Source organism: Calliopsis andreniformis, chromosome 6, assembly GCF_051401765.1.
Source record: "Calliopsis andreniformis isolate RMS-2024a chromosome 6, iyCalAndr_principal, whole genome shotgun sequence".
NCBI lineage: Eukaryota > Metazoa > Arthropoda > Insecta > Hymenoptera > Andrenidae > Calliopsis > Calliopsis andreniformis.
In genome coordinates, this window is record NC_135067.1 from 19,550,252 (window position 1) to 19,571,755 (window position 21,504).

Genomic DNA, 21,504 nt, shown 5'->3' on the forward strand with positions numbered 1-21,504 from the left:
AGTGCAGATTCATTGGACAACTTGTCGGTGCTCGAACGGCGCCCCATGCTGCTTCCACAAATGGCATCTGCGCCAGTAACATCGCGTTCACCCGCGGCTCGGGACTTCCTGTTTATGAACACGGCCCCGTACAGGTGGATAGAAAATGCCTGATGGGAACCGCCACTGATGGAATAAACGACGACGGCTGGAGAGGCAAGTTTTCCGAGCAGTTCTCCGTGTCAGGTGTAAATTTACTGCTCGCCGCGGTCGGAGAATGGTCTCGCTGGAGAATTGCCACTGGACGTTTATCACCGATATTTGAACGTTTTATTCAAATGACGCCTCGAGCTAGGTGGTCGCCTTTGCAAATCGCAGATTCAGGGAAACCGAAATCTGGAGTGGCTCCCGTGCTGAGGTCTCTGGAAACGCTTCTCGTGAGGGAAAAATGGAACCTGGATTTTCCCCCACGTGGGAGGTCGCGATTTCTCCCAGTCACTTATCAAGTGCTTGTAATTTGGGAAGTGAATTTCGTTGGGATTGGGTTTTAAAGAAATGTCTGTGATGATTTTCCTCTGTGCTGGAGCTGGAGAATTCTCTGAAATAAAATTTTAAAGGTATAAGTAGCAAAAGTAATTGAAGTAAAAAATATTAGAGGTTCCTAAAATGATGTGCTTACCATGCAAACCTCCATGTCGATATTTTCCACCCTGTGCCCTATTGAAAAGTCGAAAGAACCCTCCGTTATAGGTATTCAAATAATGAACGAGCCCATTTGGGTCCCTTGGACATTTTGGGAACGCACTGTAGCACGCCAGGGAATTCCCTCGGTTGCTATATCCGAGTATCATGGCTCTGCCAAAGTTCAGCAAAGGGGAAGTTCCCGCGATGTCGAAATTGGTCAGCCATCTGAAATGCAGGCGAAACGAGGAATCAAATTCAGGTATTATCGACGTTTCATAGGAATGAAGAGATGTCAAAGGTGCCAAAGTATATAACATACTCTGTGAAGCTGTTCTTTCCAAGGAATTCGAAGAAACCGGACGACTGTTTGCCTAAGGATCGTCCAGGAAGTTTTCCACTCGCCATTTCACAGAGAATCCTGGGTATACACTTGTAGTCGTCGTGTCGGGATATCGAAGACAGAGCATCGAGAAGATTTAGCTGGAATCCTGGCAAAGGATTTAAAGCTACGCCTGATATCGACGGATCATTTGGTTGGTAGTGGCTGGAAGTCGTTTGCGCTGGAAAAGGGCTCTGTGGCTGCAAGTAGAAAAGCTCTGGGAAACTGGGAAATTGTGTTCCTTTCCTTGGATATAGAGGATTTTTTAAAGTTTGTGTTAATGTATCTAGGAATTCTTGAACGCTATGGTTACAGTGAAAATGACCCAAAAGCAGTACTATTTTAGAATTACCATCGCTATGAAACTTCTGCAATTTTCCTAATTAATATAATATAGTAACTAAAATTTCTGCATGAGCTATTGCTATAATATCCAATCCAGAATCCAAATTCCAATAAAATTTATATTTACTGCATCTCAGCTGTAACATACCAACGTGCCCTCATTAAAGAAACTCGCAAGCATATCCCCAAAGGAGATCTGTCTGCCTGCTGACCCGTTCCACTGACTTCTTCCACTTGTCTGTCTCCCGCTTTCTCGATCTACTAGATCGCGAGCCAGTTCATCGATACACCTACGCGACGAGTCGTACAAACGTCTGTTCTTTACTGTCAATAATAATACAATTTCTATACTCACAGCAATAAATCCAGGGCATCGTAATCGTTTCGAGAACCATCGAAATCGCAGGGAGAGCCATCAATTTTCTGGGGAATCGTCTGTGACTGATCCTTGGCGCTCACGTCACGCAGAAGGGAATAAATAAGGATGAATTTGAATATCATCGCGTGACTCTGTGCTTCTGCCATCGAAATTGAACGTCAATCTTCTCTGTACCGTTTCGTTTCTCACTGCTGGCGCTCCAGAATCCTCGATACTTTTTCAAGTGCCTCGTTTACGTTCACTGTCACACGTTACCGGAACCAATCATCCGTACTTTTCCACCATTTTTCAGAAGAAATCGCGAGAGCAAGCGACGCGGCGAACTTACTTCTCGTATATTTTCTTAGCGGTAACTTTTCTTATCGCAGGACGCGTTCAAGGCTGAAGTCGAAACTAGAGAGTGCCTCGTTTCGCGGATGATCGTGTCACAGTTCCACGGGCAACTGGAACTTTCTTCGAAACTGTTCCTCCTCGTGCACAAACTCGGCCAAAGAGGCGTAGGTAGGAAGGAGCGTCATCGCGAGCTACTCTCACCTCGCGGACTTACATGGATGCCCATTTTCCACGCGTGTGCGTCACAAGCACTCTCCGACACATCCGTGCCCCTCCCAAGAGTTTCAAAAGTCGTGTATGAATTTTGATTAAACAATTTTATTTACCAGTTAACATAGCACTAATAAATGGCATAGTTTCATATCTTTACTCTAACAAAATTCGTACAACTCCCACCATTTATTACCTTCACTAATATCCTAGTTTAAACTAGTCCCTCGTTCATTAACAAAATTAGGTAACAAGCTTAACATCGTAGGAGTTAAATTAATCAACGATCCTCGTCATCAGGTAACGTAGCGTTAAGAGCTAAGTAGTCGACGCGAAATCAATTCCAATTAACATCGATTAACGCTGTCGAAAATTCACCTAACGCGAACCCAGTGTAGGAAACGCGGATGCTGCAGCAGCTTTATTCATCGCGAGGATTAACGGGCTAGCAGGGGAACAGGGAACGGCGCGTTCGCGTCGTCTGATATTTACAATCTGCGCTGGACTTCGGGTTCTGTACAACGTAAATAGCGGTTTTACAGTTAATCCATGAGCGTGGCGTCGTCGCAGCCCATTCCCCGTTTCGCCAGCTGATGACAGAGCCTCGGGCTGCCTATGATGTCGCCCAGGAACACGCTCAATAAATAATTCTCCTTCATCGGGTTCGGCGATGATTTGTACTCGCTGGAAAACGAATCGTCGACGATGTTACTTCACAGTGCGATCGTTTATGGCGGACGCGAAAGCGTAACTAATGCTCAAGGTTGAAGGCCCGCGGACTAAGACTATAAATTCGCGATTGCACGTGGCGCGAGTAGAACGATTAACTGTTGGATAATATTGATTTCGGCCTTTTCTTCTCTTCTCTGGATGTTCAAGGATGAGATTAAATGGATGTCGCAGAGCTTAGAGGCGTACTTCGCGTGTTGAGATTCAAGGAAGCGTTTCAGGAAGCGCAGGTCTATAAAGCATGGATTTGCTTTCGGTGTATGGGTAATTTATGCTAAATGTGGCTGTGGAGTAAATAATAGTCTTGTTAAGTAATTAACCTTTCGCTATTACCATTTAGAATTTCTCACTTTTTCTCACGTTACCCATTTTGTCAATATTATTCATTTCTTTTCACTTCTGACTCTTGTGCAGCGATTGTCTTTTTGGTAATGGTTGCCCTAGTGGGTATTGTGGGCAAGGGTAAGGAAGAAAGGGCAATAGGGCAGAGGTAATGTGGGTACTATGAATAAAACTAGGTAATGTGGATAAAAGTGGGTCATGGAAGTAAAAATAGACAAAAGTGGCTAGGGTGGTCAAAGGGGAGAATATGGGCAGAAGTGGGTAAAGTGATTCTGTGTGTATCACTAACAACATATGAGTTGGATCACAGAATGTATCCTACACTGCAATAAATCACAATTTTTCGCAATCCCTCCTTTACTGGGACGCAGTTCACAAACAAGAAATCTACCTTTCCACTGAATAATGTAATTGCAGTCATCCCTTCGCCTCTCATCTACATACGAAGTAAAGAAACTAATGCTTCCCACTGTTCCAACTCCCCCACAAGAAAATCCATCTGTTAGCCTCTTCACTTCAACGCTTTCATTTGATTCTCAGCTCCAACATCTACTCTACCAACATCTCCAAGCACCGTAGAACCTCTCAAACTTCTATTCTTCAGCGGCAATAGATGCTGCAAGCGACTCAGCACACCTCAGTCTCTCATCTACGCTCCATTAAACTTCTCCAGACCACTTCCCAGCCTCCTCAATCTCCCATACATTCTCTCCCGTCTACCTATCCCCCGCCTCTCAGTTCCACCTTGCCTGCACATGTGACAGAAGCGATTAGGCATCTCGTATCGTCTCAGATGACACGTGCTGTGCATCTCTCCGTGAACAGCGTCGGGAAATCGTTGATAAGCCTATGGAAATCTGTAGCAGATAGCTCGAGACGCTCGTAAAACGTACGAAGGAGCCTGTGGCGGGCCAAACATCGGAGCAGAGTTATCAGGATGCATTAGGACGGTCGTGGAGGCCGCCATTAAAGGCTATCTGCTGCTGGCGTTACTTACAACTGAATTTAGTGGAAGGTGGTCGGAAGGTGGACCGAGAAAGCCCTTGCCAGAGACAGTAGCACGGATTTCTATTAGCTCCTCTATTGGAGGAAAGTGCTAGTAGCCCATTAGACGGGAGGCCACCTTCGCTCCCAGTCCCTTTTAAGGATTTATCGGCTCGATCATTCTCGACGAATTATCAGGGAATTCTTGGAATTTATACAGCAGCTACTCGATCCTCGGCGGAGAGAGAGTTGGATTTTGTTGGTTTTACATTTCGATTTTACGAGCAGGTGAAACTGCCTTCCTCGCGAAGAATCGTTCACAAGAAAATTCTACGTGGGTTCAGAAACATGTTAAAGAGACAAAAATTGAAGATACTTGAACGCTAAGTATTCACGAAATTCCCTAGTTTATAAGGTACTAATTTGTTCCACAAATCAAGAACATTAGACACTTCTACAATCCATTAATTTCAACACAGATTTTAGTGTCGTAATGAGACAGCGCTACAAGCCTTCCAACACCTTTCAAGAAAAGTTTCCCTCTCGAAACACCTTAATCTCACAGCTGATAACATTATCACAATCAATCCTATAAATGAAATCAAAGAAAAGGAGTAAAAAGAGAGTAAAGAAACGACCTGGGGGGACACGTCCATCGGTTCACGGCTGGTCGCGCAAATGGGCCAGTAGTTTTCCAAGAGGCACTGACGAGGGCTCCGTTATTAAGCTTCCTATCGACGCTGTTTCACAAGTCGACGAGTCGCGACGATGCTAGAGAACCAGTTACCGACGTCGCCGATGCCCTGGGCCGTGAACTTCAGGGTCGTGGTTACGCAAGTCGTTGCATGGAGATCGAGATGCACTCGGTCGCGAAATGCAGCGGTGTCGAGTGCACCGTATCGAAATTGCGTCGATCAGCGTCGCGAGCGCTCTTGTTTCACTGATGCTGCTTAATAATCGGTTCACCAAGACCGTGATCGATCGCCTCTGAGAGAGAAAAAGGGTGATCGACAGACTTACGTTGAATGGGATCGACGTAACAGGCTCCAGCGGTTCGCGGAGGAACGTTTTGAAAGACTAATTCTATGTAAATCGAGGGGACTGGAATTGTTCGAGGAGATGACATCTCGACTCGGGAGAAATCGATGCAGAGGATCGAGCTTCCAGGAATGATGACGTGATCTTACATAAAGAGGCGAAACGGTGTCATTCTGTGGTAAAGGCGGAGGAAAATTTCGAGAAATGCTAATTAGATAGTGTAAACGTGTCTATGTCCTGTTTCTCAATTCTTTCGATTTCCTAATGTTTTTATTTTTACGGGGAGAGGCTGGATTTCACTTTACAGCGAATCTAGATCTTCAGGGGCAATTGTATCCTAAAAGTTCGAATGATAAATGACGGTACGGCTACGTACAAATGGCCAAGGGAAACGGGTTACTAACTGTTAACGATTCGATCGAGTCAGGCATTAATCATCGTGCTGTTTGAAAGTGATAGAAGGTAGATAGTACCTGAACACGACGTCCCAGTCCAGGGCGCGTTCTCTGCTACGTTTCCGCAGCGTCTCAGTTGCATACTTGGCACAAATTCTCTCGTAGACGCAAACGTTACTACCCAGCTCCGTTACTAATTTCTTCTCCACCTGACCGACGTCTAGGATTTCCTCATCGTGCAGCAGGGGCAGGTCTCGCCTGACTCGGTTGGTGTAGGTCCCTGAAATGAGAGACAGCAGGGTTAATAAACGGCAACACGACTCTGCAATTAATTCTGCGGAGTCTAGACTTGAAATATATTCGCAGACGTGCATAACTAAACTACTCAATTCATATTTTGATTCCTCAAATGAAATTTCCATTTTCGAAGTCATTCGACTGTCCCTTGATTACTTTGATGAGTCAGGCTTCAAAATTTTCCTCGACGTTTAATCTGTCAAGCTGTCTTTATCTCGAGTGATTATGGAAGTGGTGAAATGATCGCCATAACGGGTAGTCAGAACAGTCAGTGACAGCGATCAGTCAGGTTAATGGATTATACAGGTTCGAATATAATGTTTATATACGATAGGCGCAGTTTCTGTCATCGATCCGAGTGACAGGCTTCGCAGCAGTCATTTGACGCTGCTAAATGAGAATTTGCGCACGGTGAGCGATCATGGCGTGGCTTCTTCATTGGAACTTTCGTTTTAACGAAGATTGACGTTTCCGACACGATTCCATTCGTGGTCGCGTGTTTGCCTGTCGTGTTGCTCCTCGAATTCCTCATTGAGTCAACGATATGATTACATTGGATTATGAATATTCAAATAAATTCATAACGCATTCGTCTCTTCGGTATTCCACTTTGACGCAAATCGATGCGAATCGGTTTAAGATAAAATTAATGTTGAATGCATGAAATAAATCCAATATATCACTCTCATTAGCAAAGTTAATGAAATTCATTAATGCAAAAGGAAACGTGTGCAGTTGCATTTTGCATCGTTGCATTCACGATATTACATAGAGTAAAATCTTAGACAGACACTTTCTCTCGCTATGCATTTTTCTATATTTATTTACAGGAAAGTGGGCAATTTAACAACGTGCACGTGCTTTGTTATCGTATGGCATTTACAACTGACGCTCAGTTCCGTTTGTATTCAGGAAGCAGCAGCGAATTACGCGGGCATTACACAGGATTCCGTCGTTCCGACAGAGAAGTCGCAACAAGTGGAACACTTTCGCTTTCGCCGTTCGTTGATTCGATTCACGCGCGAAGCCACGAGGAAGCCACGTTACCGTGCCATGCTTAGATGCCTTCTTCGCGTCTCTGCTCGATGCAACTTTCTGGCGATTTATGCCAGAGGAACGTTGAACTTTCTCACACTTATTCAGCGAAACCACGTGTGCTCGTAGAAACTATTTTTGCAATTATGTTTCTTATAATGGATGACAAGTCGTTTATTGTACTGCACTCGATTAATCGAGGTGGGTATTTATGGATTTTATTCTAGTTTTTAGTAGTTTGTCTTTCGATGAAGAAACGGTGATTCACTGATTTACCTGGGTTTAATGAGTATGCCAGTTTCTTCACGAAGTTCGTGATCCTCACAGCAGCTATGATCACAGGGAAACCAACCAACTGAACCGGAAGCTCGAACACGGGCTCATCTGGACGTGGTGCACCGTTCGCCAGAGACAACACCAGGAAGCAACATCCAAGGAGGAAAAACGCGCGTGACAGTCGCATTCTGGAGTTCTATCTGAGAAATCAATTACATTATTCCTCCCTGGAAATACTTATAGACACATATTACTCTGAAATACTGAAACCCTTAAACTAGAAACTCCTGCCAACACCGTTCACAAAATTCACAAGCTATCTGCATCCTCTCTGTCCTCAGTCACTTTAAAAAGCAGTCGCGTAAGTCTCCTCTAAGTACACCTCTAATTCTCCTACTCCTTTCACCCCAACCTATTCTGCACGCTACCCAAACACTAAAACTCTCAGCAGGACTCTTCCCAACACTATTCACAAAATCCACGAGCTACCTACGCCAAGCAGAAAAGCTGCATGCACTTCGAATCCCAATTAAGCACTGCTCAATCTCAGAAAGAGACACTGGTGAACTCTACACCGTCGACTGGATCTACAGATGCTCTATCTCTCTAAAACCTGATCCACTGATCGTGTTCGTTCGCGACAAGCCTTCCCTGTCCCACTTATCCGATCTTTGCTAAGTGTCACTGAAATTCTTCGCTGTTTTACAGGAATCGCGGACCTGTTCCTCTCCGTCTCGTGGCTCTCCGGGACCAAAACGTCGACGGCGTGCTGGGTTGCTTCTTTGGTAAAAACTCGTTGCTGAGTGTTCCTCCGGGCAACCGGAGCCCGTGCTCGTTCGCGTCGAGCAAGAGAAAGTGATCGCCCCTTCCCAGTCTCGCATTCAAACGAACGGCGAACGCCAGGATTGCGACATTTAGTGCGCCGACAGAACTCGCGTACGTGACGCCCTTTGGTGCCTTCTTCCTGCCCCCAGCGCGCCCTCCCGCAAGGTCGTCGATCTTCCATGATTCTTGGAACTTTGAACTCCTAGGGTCATGTCAAAAGACTGGTTCTCGGGAAGATAAGTGAATCAAGAGAGAAAACGATGGGAGGATTTAGAATTTATTCATTTGGGGGTTGATGTAATTTGGGAGGGTGGTTTTCGAAGGGGTTTAGATCTGAAATTGGAGTCGAGTGTGGAGTGATAAGTGTGATAAGTCCTTGGAGGTGTGGAGAGATTCTGAGATCGGGAAGAATAGTTTGTGTGTTAATAAGGTAATTGTTAAGTCAAGTTTAGGTACTCTGTAGAAAATTCTGATGCCAAAAGTATAGTGAGTGGAATCTGAAATGTTTTACCTTGAAAAAGGTAGTGTTCTTAAAAAACTCTGTCTTCCTGAAGACTTTGAATTCGAAGCCCCTGAATTTGAAGAAATCTTGTAATCCTCGAGAATTGAACGAGACAGGAATTCGAAATTGTGACAAAGTGAGTACTCCTAGCGAATGGCACATGTTTCATCGATAAAAGCGAGTCTTCGAACCGATCGAAATGTAATTCATGGAAATGGTGCAACAGTCGCTTAAGTACGATCACGTGGCGGCGACTCTGTAAGAATATAATCGATCTCTTGCGTGGCAAGGGGACACGGTGAACGAGGAGACCGATTACACGTGAACTCGCCACGAGAGGTTGCTCAATGAGTGCGATTTTCCTACGCGACCTCGTTCACGTAGATTCAAATCGGTGTCGTGGATGCGCTTTTACTGCGTTGCAGCGATGCACAGACCCGATACCACTGCTTAGTGCTTACTAGTGTTTACATAAACGTGTGACTCGTGAGCGAGACCTTGCTTCTTTTTTACCCCTATTCACTGCTCGTTGTACTATTTCTCAACGTTGTTTCTACAATGTTCTAATTAGTTGCAGATATATACCTAATCCTTGGTTAATATATGGGGTCACAGTTTGTATACTAACTCAATTTCTTATACTTAATATTAGAAATATTGATGAATAATGTACGAAGATTAATAAATAGAAAAATTGTGCATATTCTATACAGGGTGTCCAACAAGAGATGTCAGAAATTTCAAGGCATTATATTGCACTCTAAAATAAGATGAAAATCAAATGAAATCTGTCTGACTTGGGACTCATTCTACTGATTTTTCTATGTCTCACCTGGCTAGTGTATATCGGCAGTAGAATAGGTCTCAAGTCAGACACATTTCACCTCTTACTTTATCACCCCTTAAAATTCCTGACACCCCTTATCAAACACCCTGCATACTACTATTAACAATTAGTCCTAATCAAAAGTGTACCACCACCACAGTGACACTACCACATAACGTTATAATACTCACAGTAACCAAAGTGAAATCTACTTGCCTCCTCGAATCCACAATTTTCACGAGGCCAAGATCCACCCATTTGATCCCCAGCAAAATTTCACAAGCCTTTCAAAATTCCCGAGGAGCCGATCCTCCAATGAAAGTTTCGCAATATCCTCGGCGAGTTGGTCCCTGTAATCGTGGATTGTTCGCAAGGCATGCCGTAACGTCGCGACGCCGGCACAGGCGAAACAGCAGGGGATCCGATCTCGCGCGTAGTCGCGGCTCGAGGGGGTGCCGCGGAATTGCGATCCCTCGAATCGCGGAGTTGGCAGTGGCGCGAAAAGCGCCGATAAACGAAGCCGCCGCGCGACCATTTTTCCGAGGGCGAACGCTAACTGGTCGTCGGGACTCTTGGCACCGCTTGGCATCGCGCTTTAAGCCGATAAAGGCGCCCGGAGATGATTATAATAACTTCGCTGGGGCTGACGCCGTTGTAAATTGTCGGGATTGTTTTCGCCGCGAGACTGTTCCTTTGCTGAACTCCTTTTTTTTCAAGGAAATGAGGAGAGGAGGTTGAGAGAGGAAGAAAAGGCGACTATTCTTCTGGAACGTGGTACTAAAAATATGGGAATGGGGGATGAGGAGTTTGTGGGGGGTGGATTCGTGATATGCGATCCTCGTTTTCTGGAATAACTGAAATGTAAAATTGTTGGGTGTTTTTAGAATCGAGGGGGTGAGGTTGAAAGGGGATGATGAGAAATGTGACTGGTTTATCTTAAGAATAGTTTAAAAATCTGTGGTCTGAAAAGGAGTGAAATTACTCTACTTTCGAGATGGTCATTTATATCCATAGCTAATTAAAAAAAGAATTCTAAATCCCTTAGATTAAAAAATATCAAATACTCCTATAAGAACTGCATAAAACATGAGACAATGATTAGTCAGTATTGAAATTCGCAAAGGCACACGGTCGCGATGGATTAAAGGCTCGATGGTAACGACGATAGAGATAAGCAGGTGTATCTGACAGATTCTTCCGGTTTTGGTCGATGGAAGGGCGAAATAATTACAAGAAGCGAGTTCCAGTGAAAGAGCTATTACCTGTGTTCCTGGTTGCCTTTGTGGAGCGATTTCTACGATGGCTAAATATTGTAGGATGGTGGTAAATAAGGGCTACTTCGTTGAAATCGGCTTCCATGAAACAGTCCTTAGGAGACAGGCGATTCTCGAGAAGACGGGAAATATCCTATAATTGCCGGGAGATTAATAGGGGTGTGTTTCGAGGCATTACGTAATGCGGAGGAGAGAAAAGATCAGGGACGGGGGGGATTGTTTGTCGGGGGGTGGAAGGGATAACGAAACAGAAGTTTATTTTTCGTGCGATTTATTCGTATAAATTTGCTCTTCCACGCTGTTGCCTGGAAATTTAATGAAACGTACAATTTCGAGATAAAATGTGATTTATAGAGAGTCAGCTCTCGCAGCGGTGAGGATTTATAAACAATACGAATGTTTTTATTCGAATTTTATTTGCTGTGAACGTGCATCGTGTAATTGTATAACATGCAATTTAATTGTACGTTTCGATTTGAAGAGTACGTCTGCGATACGCAGAAATACGATAATAAAACTCGTCCAGTTTTCATGGTACAGCGATGGCAATGCTCGCCAGATACAATAAATAATTGTCGACTGGTGTTCGCTCATAAACCCATAAACAAATTTCTAGAATACGTTGAATACTATTTACTTCTCTTAAAAATACCTAAAATAATCTTCTGTCATTCGCAAAAATATTCATAGAGATACAATCATCCCATCAATTTTGCTTATTAATAAATTTTACCAACGATAATTTTTTCTATACTTCTCGTACATCCTAGCTCCAATAGATAACAAATCTTCTTCTTTCGTGCACACTCGTTGTGCGAGCAAAATTGCTGTCAATGTATTATAAAAAGAAGGACTGAATATTTCGTTGTAATCTCAGCAGTTTTCGTCTCAGAAGCAAAGTCTGCAGATTCATGCAAACCGAATCCCCGTCTGGAATTCGAGCTCGTCGAAAATAGTCCGCGATATCACAGGCTTCGTTGTCGTTTTCGCTGCTTCCCGCCAACGGTGCGGAATTCTGGCGTATCAGCGTAGCCGTATCTTCTTCATCATGTTCAGGACGCTGGAACCAGGCAGTGGGCAGGTGGGGTAGAAGTTATGACATCCCTGACCTTCCACGCCAGCTATCAATTGACCCATGTGTGCCGCGAAGTGGTACCTCGAAGGCACTTCTGCTATCGTGCCCAAACTCGTATCCCTAGAAAATTTTTCGTGGGGTTAAAGTGGTTAGAATTAATGATTGATTAGTTCCAGAAGAATTGAGAGAAGATGGTGTTTGGTTAATTTATTAGTAATAGTTAATAGTTAAGAAATATTGCTGTCAGTTAGCAGTGCGCAAGAATTAATTTAATAACTGTAAGGTTGAAATGAATACCCTCCTCGAAGAAATTCTTTTTAGAAAGACTGTCGACGCCAATGGCTCGAAATCGATTCTACTTTCGCAACCAATGCTTGACCATGATAAACTGGTCGAGAGCGGGGCATATAAGAACAAGCACAAGGCGGGCAAGTCGCCTTTTACTTTCGATATCGACGACTGTCGGTAAACACACCGACTAGAATCCGGTTACAAGCCCAGCAAAACCGACTAAAAATCGCACGTTTGCCTTTCTCTGATCTCTGAGTAGGTGCACGTGCTGTCGCGAAACTAGGCAATAATTGATACTTCCTTCCGGCGTTCGCCACGAGGGTCTTCGAAATTACTGACCACTCCTAACTTTCCACTGACTGTAATCTTATCTCGCCGCCATATATCGGCTGATAAAACGATTTTTATAGAATCACATATTCTGCGATTGTCAGTCTGGAGGATACTGTTCTTAAAGTCTTCAGAAAAAATATTCTCTAGTCTCGAGTATTTCATTAAAATATTGAAATGTCTATTTCTTCTTCTCTTCCTCCATTCTTCACAATTAATGAAAAATCAATCTCTACTTAATGGACTTCGATAACGATGTTCGAAAAGAGTAGCCTTCATCTCCCTGTTTTCCCCTGAGGGACAAATTTCCTCTCTTTATTTTCCTTCAATTTCCTTGAAATTTCCTTCTCTTGATCCACTGTGCTCCATGATGATGAACAACGTTAGCCGCCTCGTCGACGGGATATCGCGCAGGAAATAAAAGAGCGCGAGGATCCCGAAGATGAGCAGCAAGGAGAAAAAGGAAGAGGCAGTTTCGTCATGCATGGTTCCCGAGGAAGAGTCCTCGAGCCGCAAGAGGAAAATCTCCCTGTTTCGATCGTTTACGATCTGGCCTCGGGCCTACGCTCACCGCGGGAAACACGACGAGTAAACGACTTCTTAGCTTTTCCATCTTGATCGGTTTAACCCAAAGCGATCGGCGATTCAATAAAAATCGGGCCACCTCGATTCCGCGGGGGTGGGAGCTGGCGTTTACGCGCGCATAAAAGTAAATATAAAGCTCGGATCCTTCCGAGACATTAAACTGTGACGAGGAGGGCATCGATGGTTGCCTCCTTGCGCTCTCTTTGCTCTTCTTTGAAATCTGGCGAGGCGGATATTTGGTATCCAAAGTCTCGTGATTGACTCGAGGCAGGCTTTATCTAATCTTCTGGGCTTGTCTTATTTGTAATATATGAAGTGATTTCTAATACCTTCGTGTTGTAGATAATTGAAGTTAATTAAATAAGAGATACGCTAAAGACTGTTTATTATTTCTTCAGAGACAACGAGCTGCTTCCAGCTAAATTCCTGTCATCGTTTAAATCGCAGCACCGAGAATTTTATAGTTCCCCATCTGCTAATTAATTACAAAGGGAGTAAAAAAGAACCGAAGCAGCGCGAGATACGAAATTTAATTGCTGTCAATTAAACGGTACACGCTAAATGAAATTCGCCTTTTCAACTAGTACGAAGGAGTGGAAGCAGCGTGTATAATTTCGCAAATTAACAGAAGCACGAAACTCGGGTAGTAGCTGCGAACCGTTAAACTGGCGCAATCATTTTCAACGATAATTAACCTCGTGCTAGAAGAACGGAAAGTTTCAACTCGTTTTACTAGCGAAAAGCTTTGTTCCCATCCAACAGGTCCAACAGAAAATCTGTTAATAAAAACCTTTCCTATTCTCTGTTTTCAATACCGAGCTCGCCCTTTGGAGCAATCAATCTTGATCGAGAGGTAGACTCGGAGGACTGACAATGAGAAAAAGATGGAGGAGCATCGAGTGGCTGTGGATGGGATACGCCCGAGGCGATGGTAGAAAGTCAGAAGATTGAATAACCCGTGAAAAGGAAAGTGGCAGATTGTTACGAGGAGCACACGGGATCGTTCCGTTTTCGGAGTGGTTGCTTACGTAAGAGACGGCGAACTTTCACGCCGTACTTCGACCTGCTGCTCGCCAGAGTATCGTCATTTCTTTAATGGCCGGAAATAGCAGCGGCGTCGAACAAATAAATTCGAGATTCCACTGTTCTGTTTCATACTTCGTAAATGAATAAATTCAGTGACTCAGGAATTTGTTTAGATACGATTAATAAATATACATATTCGGATTATTCATCTCCACGCTAAAATAGTTCTTTTTCCTCTTCCAAGTTAATTTTACAGAATAATTGATAAATTTCGGATTTTCCTGAAAATCCTTTAATTCGCAGCTCGGCTTGTTAACAATTAAATTACTAATTCAATTTCAACAACTCCCAGCCCCCCAGCTACCGTCCCATCACCGAGTTAAACCAACAGCGAAACAAAACCACTTCGATACTGAAAACCCCTCGATGTCTACATTACGAAACAAAATCCACAGAGCCCCATCCCCAATCGATTCCCAATTTATAAAATCTCGCGCAGCCGTTCCCTTTCAATCAATAACCCGCGATATCCCCGCGGGGCGGGCGCGCCTCGATTCTCCCGAAATCGTCTGCGTCGAAATCGCGCGTCGCCGAGACCGCTCGCAAACAAACCGATTCCGCCTGGGCGCATCGTCGAGTCAATATTTGGCTGGTTTAACATAACTTCGCTTTTAATCGAGGGAACAAAATGGCCCGCGGTGGTTCGCTCCTCGCATTATCCAAATAATATGGCGGGACTGGGCGCGAGCGCGAGCGGGAATCGCGTTTTACCTTCGATCGTTAAGCGAGAATTGCGAGCGTACGTCGAGCGTTCGATCGATCCGCGGGCCATTCAATTCCAAAGGGGCACGGGATCGGCGTCGCGACGCGCGACCCCTCGTTTTTCGACCGATCGACGATACCACGGTCGAAACGTCGACGCTTCCACGAGCCGCAGCGCGAAAATTGCGAAATTCATGGCGCTTAACCGCGCCATCCAATTTTCGATGACGCCCCGGATTCCCGCGCGCCGATAGACTCGATATCGGACCCGACGCTCGCATCTGTTTAGCGAGATATCGAACTGACGCGTTTGTTTGGTCCCGTGTTCGTTTGTTATTCCATGGGATACGCGGTTCCACCCGGGGCTGATCGATATTCCGCTGCTGCAGCGGTGATCCAGGAAGCGGGAGTGACGAGCTACGGGGGTGTGGGAGACCTTCCTGGGGTGTAATTTCGAGATTGTGATTTGGAGAAAGGGTGGAGGTTGTTTGTGGTTCGGAGAGAGGCAAGTGGAGAGTGATCTTATTGTGTTAATGGAAAGAGAGGTAGTACCTACTATTTGAGCAGGAATTTTGGGAATATAAATATTTGAATATTTGAATATTTGAAAATTTGAATATTTGAATATTTGAAAATTTGAATATTTGAATATTTGAATATTTGAATATTTGAAAATTTGAAAATTTGAATATTTGAAAATTTGAAAATTTGAATATTTGAATATTTGAAAATTCCTCTCAGTAAGTAGAAAATTATAGCCACATTATTCTAATGAAAATCTAAATAATTCCATGAAAAGAAAAAGTCACTACCGACGTACGAATAAATTATCCACCCTGTTAAATATGTAATGTGAAAAAAGAAATCCTACACTTTCATAGGTCTTCTGAGAAAATGTACACGTGTCGAGTTATCAGGTGATTATTAATTATGTGAAACTGTTACTTAAGAAATTGTGTAACGATTCCGCAGGGAATATTAGTGTCACTGATAGCACTTATAAATAAGAACAATTGGATTAGCATCTATTGAGGAGTGATGTAACTTTTTACGCACACGTTTCTTGACCTTTCACTCTTCCAAGCTCGCGTCGACTGTGTCTGACTGGTTTCACTGGCGTTACTGTCAGTATAGCAATCGAAAGTGGAAAGTGAAAGTAGCGAGCTCTGGAGCTCCTGGCTGATGAAAGTGCCCGGAGCTCTACAAGCACCTTGTATCGTCAGAAAAGTTCCACATCTCGATATCGAAACCGCTTTATCATTAGTTTTGAATAGGCCTGTCAATTACCCCATCGAGCACCATGTAAAAATTCCATAATGTGATCAAGCAGATAGAAACAGAAAACGTGTAAACGTTTCACAATTCCATGGAAAAGTTTTGGAAAATGAAGGCGCACATGTTATTACCCATATTACCCACAAAAACCAGTTACTCAATACAATGTAAAAAGACAGATACAAACATAACATTACAGGCAATGTTAGTATGATTAAAATTTCTTGCAAATGTTTCATCACTACTAAAGGAATTCATAAATTGATCATTAAGGCGTTTCCTGTGCGAAAACCTGACATCGATTATCATATACGACATCGGGAACATTGCGAGTTAACTCAACTCATCATTTACCTGATTAAGTTCAGCAAGGATCGCTCCATCTCGCTCAGCTGATCCTGATGAACGGAGGAGGTCAGTTCGCATATCAGCTTAGGTAAACAGGCGTTCTTGATCGTGGCCATCAAGCGTGCACGTCGCGAGATCGCTACAAAATGATCAATAGACATGAATAATTTATCTCCTTCTTGTTACTCAAGATTAAATTATGCATCTCCGAGCGGACACTTCTATTCTAATCTTCCACAGCGACAAAAAGCGAGATAAACTACGAGAAAATTCTCCCAATTAAACAAGAAATTTATAAATTCTAGCCTACAAATTTTAATTAATTTCCTTCCTGTAGGAACGCGGGAAACTCAATTTGATATCCATAGAGAAAAGCTTGGCCGTCGTAACAACCTGGCTTAATTAAATTTCACTCCGTCCGGAACATTTTCAACCTGGTCCACGCTCCTCTCCTATTTAATTCTCCCTGTTGAATTTTCCACCGCGTTTCAGGAATTTTTCATAATTCGACGAACAGACTCGGACGGATATTCCACACGGAGTGGGTGACTTCGTCAAGGTGAAACTCGAATGCAGAAACGATCGCGGCAGATAGAGGCGAATTCAGCTCGTCTGCGCGGTCGAAATCCGCGATCGCGAGCGGATAGCAAGCGAGAGGACAGGTAGCCGAGGCTTGCAGCCACCGAAGCCGGTTCGTGGCTTTCGAAATGCGTTTTCTAGCCAAGTCGAACTGGTTTCTCGAGGCCGAGTCGAGTCGATGCGCGATCGAAATCGAAGGAATCGCGAGGATTACCGCGATCAGCTGTGCAGGATTAGCGCAAACGAGAGGCCAGACGACGAGGCGTTAATTAAACTCGACAGGTGCAGCGTGGAATTTTTTCGCGGACCATTGTCACGATTGCGACAGGCGATTCCGTGTTGGTTGATTATTACGTAAGGATCGAGATAAAAGTATGCGGGGCCTCGTTGCATAAATCCGCGAGGAAGTAGCGCGTGATCCATAAAACACCGGCACCGCCTTGAAAACGTCGTTTGCTCGAATTTGAACGATGCCATCTCCGTCGATATTCATGAACTGCCGGCATTTACAATTCAAACGATATCGTGAAACTTCTTTTCCTGTCGAGACGAGCCGCGGCAAAACAGCTGATCCGTAGGTATCGCGAACAAACAACGGAGGAAATATGCTTAGTAAATATTAGTCGATCGTACAGTCGAGATTCTAGAAAAACCCATTGCATCAGCGCACTGATCGAAAAAGTCGAAGAATCGAAGATCAGGTTTAAACGAAATCCTTGATCGCTTACTAGAATCTCGATCACCATGACGTTCCCTAACAGGATCACGCGCAGCCTTGTGGCATCTCTACGTCACCCGCACGCGTTGACACAATATTCCACTTCCTTTCTTACAATCGATGCAATTCACTTCCGTAAAAAGGATCAATATTCCCTTGCATTCTACATCCACCGATATCTGTATTCAATGATACTTCTCTGGAGCCTCTTATAGCCTCGTTTCCTTACCACTTTCTCTTTCCTCATTCTTCTTCATGGTCATCAATGATATCCTGTCCTCAGAGGTTTCTCTCGGCGGACCTTCTGGACCCTTCAATGCCTCCGTCAGGTTTCGATCCGCTGGCTTGCCGAAAATCGAGGAGATGAGGTACGTGTGGTCGCCAGCGAAGACGAGGAACATCCCCACGAAGATCACGAGTCGTACTGTGCTCGTGTCCATGACCATGTCAGCGTCCTTGGCGCGGTTCACTCGTCGGCGTAGAAACGTCGCTGCTCGTCTGCTCCGATCGACGATCCTCGATTCACTGCGGCCTCCTAGCCGATTCAGGGACAGGATCGGGACACGCTGAGGCTGGATCTGGCTTTTGAACTTTAATCCTCGACGAACGGCCTGCTCCGCGCACCTACACACGCATCAACGTGGTGCAATTAAGGGGACTGCTGTGTCACGGTTCGGTGAAAGCCGTGTCGCGGCTCAATTTCAATTGGAACAATGCAAAGTGTCTGGCTCCTTCCGCGTGAAACGACTGTGCCGCTTGTTATTGATATCTGGAAGCAGTTCGTGTGGCTTGTTGGTTCTCGTTTGTGTTTGCGTTTGGTGGGGCGGTGGGACTTGTTGTTGCTTTTGTACGTGAGCTGGAGGTAGTGGGAAGTGTAAACGAGAAGTGTGAATATGCCACCGAGGCAAGAATATCTCAAGTATTTTTTGAGTTTTGCTTTGTGGAGTAATAGCGTTACTTGTACGAGTTGCTATTGTGTTTGTATGTGTGATGTATCTACTGTGATTTTACCTGAATGTTTTATTAGTAATAGAGAAGTTGAAAATTAATATTAAATATCTCTAGTAGCTTTTGAAGCCTTGTGTTCCCTAAAAGAGTAAGGACAGTGATCCAAAGAATGCAATCTAAACTAATTCTAATCCTTGACAAATAGGTCCTTCATTTACATTCACCTACTGAAACAATTATTACGCAAACTTAAAGGGGGAATGTTTGGATTGCGCAATGGTCATCGCGAATCGCCTTAACCTAATTTACCAGAATGCATAAGTACGTGTTACGTGTGTCGAGACAATACATACCCGTGAGAAGCATCGAAGACGAAGCGTGTTCGAGACCAGAGGAACGTGTACTGTCTGAAGGGAATGCCACGATAAAACTCGCTTTCGGTTCGCTTCCACTTTCCTCGAACCGTTTCGTGTATCGAGGGCACTCAGTGTACGATGCTGTTGCAATCCTCTTTAACTGGGAGCGTTGAACCAGAGTTTCACTAAAAAACTCTTCAAACGATCTAATTTAAAAAAATTCCTAATCAGAAATTTTAACTCCTAATCTCCCTTCTTCTCAATTTTTAAATCCAAACCACACTTCTGGAGAACTTCAACACCAGTTTATTGAACATGAAATCACTGTCACTGGCACCGTGGTCGATCGATAGCAACAGATTGTCTCAGAAGAGATCAGAGTGTGTAGAATCGAAGATAAGCACAAGTTTGTTGTACTACAAATTGATTGAATGGAAAATGGAAGTCGAGGAATGGAGCGTCGCTAGTTTTGACGTAGCGCGGCTTCAGCGACGCTACCGCAGCCTGCCGACGTCGTGGAATGACTGTGAATGATTCGAAACCACGGCGGCGGACCTAACGAGTTGTCAGTGAAAGTTGGACACTCGCCCGCAACTCGCCGCGATTCGATCGGTCGATCTCGTGCCGCGCCTTCTTTGTTCAACAGCGTATCTAGAATCGGTGCAAGATCACACAGAGGTTTGTTTATCTAAGTACCAATTGTGGCTTTAAGAGAAAGTCGATAAAAAGAAGATTTCTTGTTTGCACTGTGTGCCACGTTTTTCTGCAGGTTTTTTGATGTTGGTATTTTGTTAGATGGAAAGATTAATATCCTGCTTGTGGTATAACAAAGATCTACCTTATGTAAGTAGATATTACATGAGATGTATCTTGATCTTAGCTTTCATCTCATAAGAGATACTTTGCTACTATGTAATAGAACACGAAGTTAACAGCAAACATCGTTTTAGGAATGTAACTTCACTTCAGAGAAAAATACGTTTCCATAAACATGTACACTGTATCTGGAAGGACTGTCGTTTCGTAGAATAATTCTCTCTCTCTATTTTCATGCTTAATTATCTGCGAATCAAACGCTGAGAGTATGAAGTCAGGATAAAAATTTTACCGCAGTGTTCGTGGAACAAAGGAAACCCTTTCGTAGTAACCAGTTCCCCCAAGGACAGTGATATGACCCCGTCGCAGATCAGACCTGCGACGTACAGTCTTCAAGACCCACATACATTTGCTTCATTTTTATAAATCCTCCCGAGTCCGTTTAATCGCAGACAATTACTGGTTTACCTTGAGAGTCTCCGCTCTGTGATGCGCATCAAGACGAGACCATGCTTTTTTTCTTGATATTATGACCAGGTTTGTTCATTATGGATTTACGTATCTGACGATTATAATTGACGTGAACACATAAAAAAAATTAGTGTAGTTGTGATAAAGTATTCTTCTTTAACTGAGAGCTCTTTTAAGACACTTATATATTTTTTAACTTGTCTTGAAAAATATAGCAAAATATGTATGTAAGAATTCAAATATAATCGAGAGAAAGTTTTCTGTATCGAAATTTTGCTCATTGATAGATAAAGGTTTGTTATCTTCCCCGTGAAATTGGCACATCATCTTCGATTTACAGAAACGAAAGAAAGTTACAACGATATCTCGATATATTTGATCAATGCATACTTTCTATCGAGTGGCACGTTTCCTAAATACCAAACTGCGGCAGTTTGCTGTTTTTATCGTAGTTCCTCGTACCTTGGTTGAGTAGATTTATAGCAAAGCAAGAGGAAGGTACAATCGATTCCAAGTGGCTGCAATGCAAATGATGTATGCCGCTGCAACCATGTATAGGAAGGTGAAGTCGTCCCTTTTACGCGTTTATGAATTCATTCGCTTTTATCCGCGTGTAAAATCACACTCGAGACGTGTATGATTAATAGCTAGTGGTTATGCGAAGGTAAATATATTTTATGGATGGTTGCATAAGAATGCGAAGGTGGAAGTACCGACAGACTTTATGCAACAAATTCATTCGTTTTTCCTGGTTATAAATGTAACTTCTGCTAGTTTGTCATTGATTCGATATAAGAAGAGAGCACCGTCAACTTCAATATCTGCAATTTTGTATGGTTTTCCAATTTTACCTCTCATTTGTCGCAATGTTACGTCTTCCAACTCGTAGGTTGCACTACGAACCATGTAATACTTGTATTAACATTTACAAGGATTCAAAGATCATGTTTAACGAATTTAATTAGAAACTTTTTGCACTTGGCATACTCTTAACACTTAAATCTCTCTTTAAAAGCCGCTAATCACGTCTTGCATTAGCCCATCGTGCACATTAATATTCAGAAATGAACATCGGCAGGCAAAATCTCAGGT

General features: G+C 43.6%; 3 protein-coding genes across 4 annotated transcripts; all 3 read right to left on the reverse strand.

Moving 5' to 3' along the window:
• Positions 1 to 590: 590 nt before the first annotated feature.
• On the reverse strand, positions 591 to 1,888 carry LOC143180158 (uncharacterized). The gene is given in 4 exon segments (XM_076379697.1): positions 591 to 888; positions 983 to 1,236; positions 1,515 to 1,677; positions 1,743 to 1,888. Coding segments are annotated over 4 exon segments (861 nt in total).
• Positions 1,889 to 2,851: 963 nt separating this feature from the next.
• LOC143180935 (uncharacterized) lies at positions 2,852 to 7,592 on the reverse strand. Its single transcript, XM_076380996.1, has 3 exons — positions 7,406 to 7,592; positions 5,876 to 6,077; positions 2,852 to 2,993 (listed from the first exon to the last, which is right to left on the reverse strand). The coding sequence occupies exons 1-3, from the start codon at positions 7,590 to 7,592 to the stop codon at positions 2,852 to 2,854; spliced, it is 531 nt and encodes a 176-aa protein (XP_076237111.1).
• A 3,637-nt stretch (positions 7,593 to 11,229) lies between these two features.
• On the reverse strand, positions 11,230 to 19,653 carry Geko (geko). Of its 2 annotated transcripts, XM_076380119.1 has the most exons (4): positions 19,123 to 19,653; positions 18,051 to 18,445; positions 16,531 to 16,663; positions 11,230 to 12,027 (listed from the first exon to the last, which is right to left on the reverse strand). In XM_076380119.1, the coding sequence occupies exons 2-4, from the start codon at positions 18,265 to 18,267 to the stop codon at positions 11,856 to 11,858; spliced, it is 522 nt and encodes a 173-aa protein (XP_076236234.1). In that variant the 5' UTR covers positions 18,268 to 18,445; positions 19,123 to 19,653; the 3' UTR covers positions 11,230 to 11,855. The 2 variants fall into 2 exon arrangements, with proteins under 2 accessions (XP_076236234.1, XP_076236235.1); XM_076380120.1 differs by lacking the exon at positions 19,123 to 19,653 and having other exon boundaries at positions 18,051 to 18,604.
• Positions 19,654 to 21,504: the final 1,851 nt, after the last annotated feature.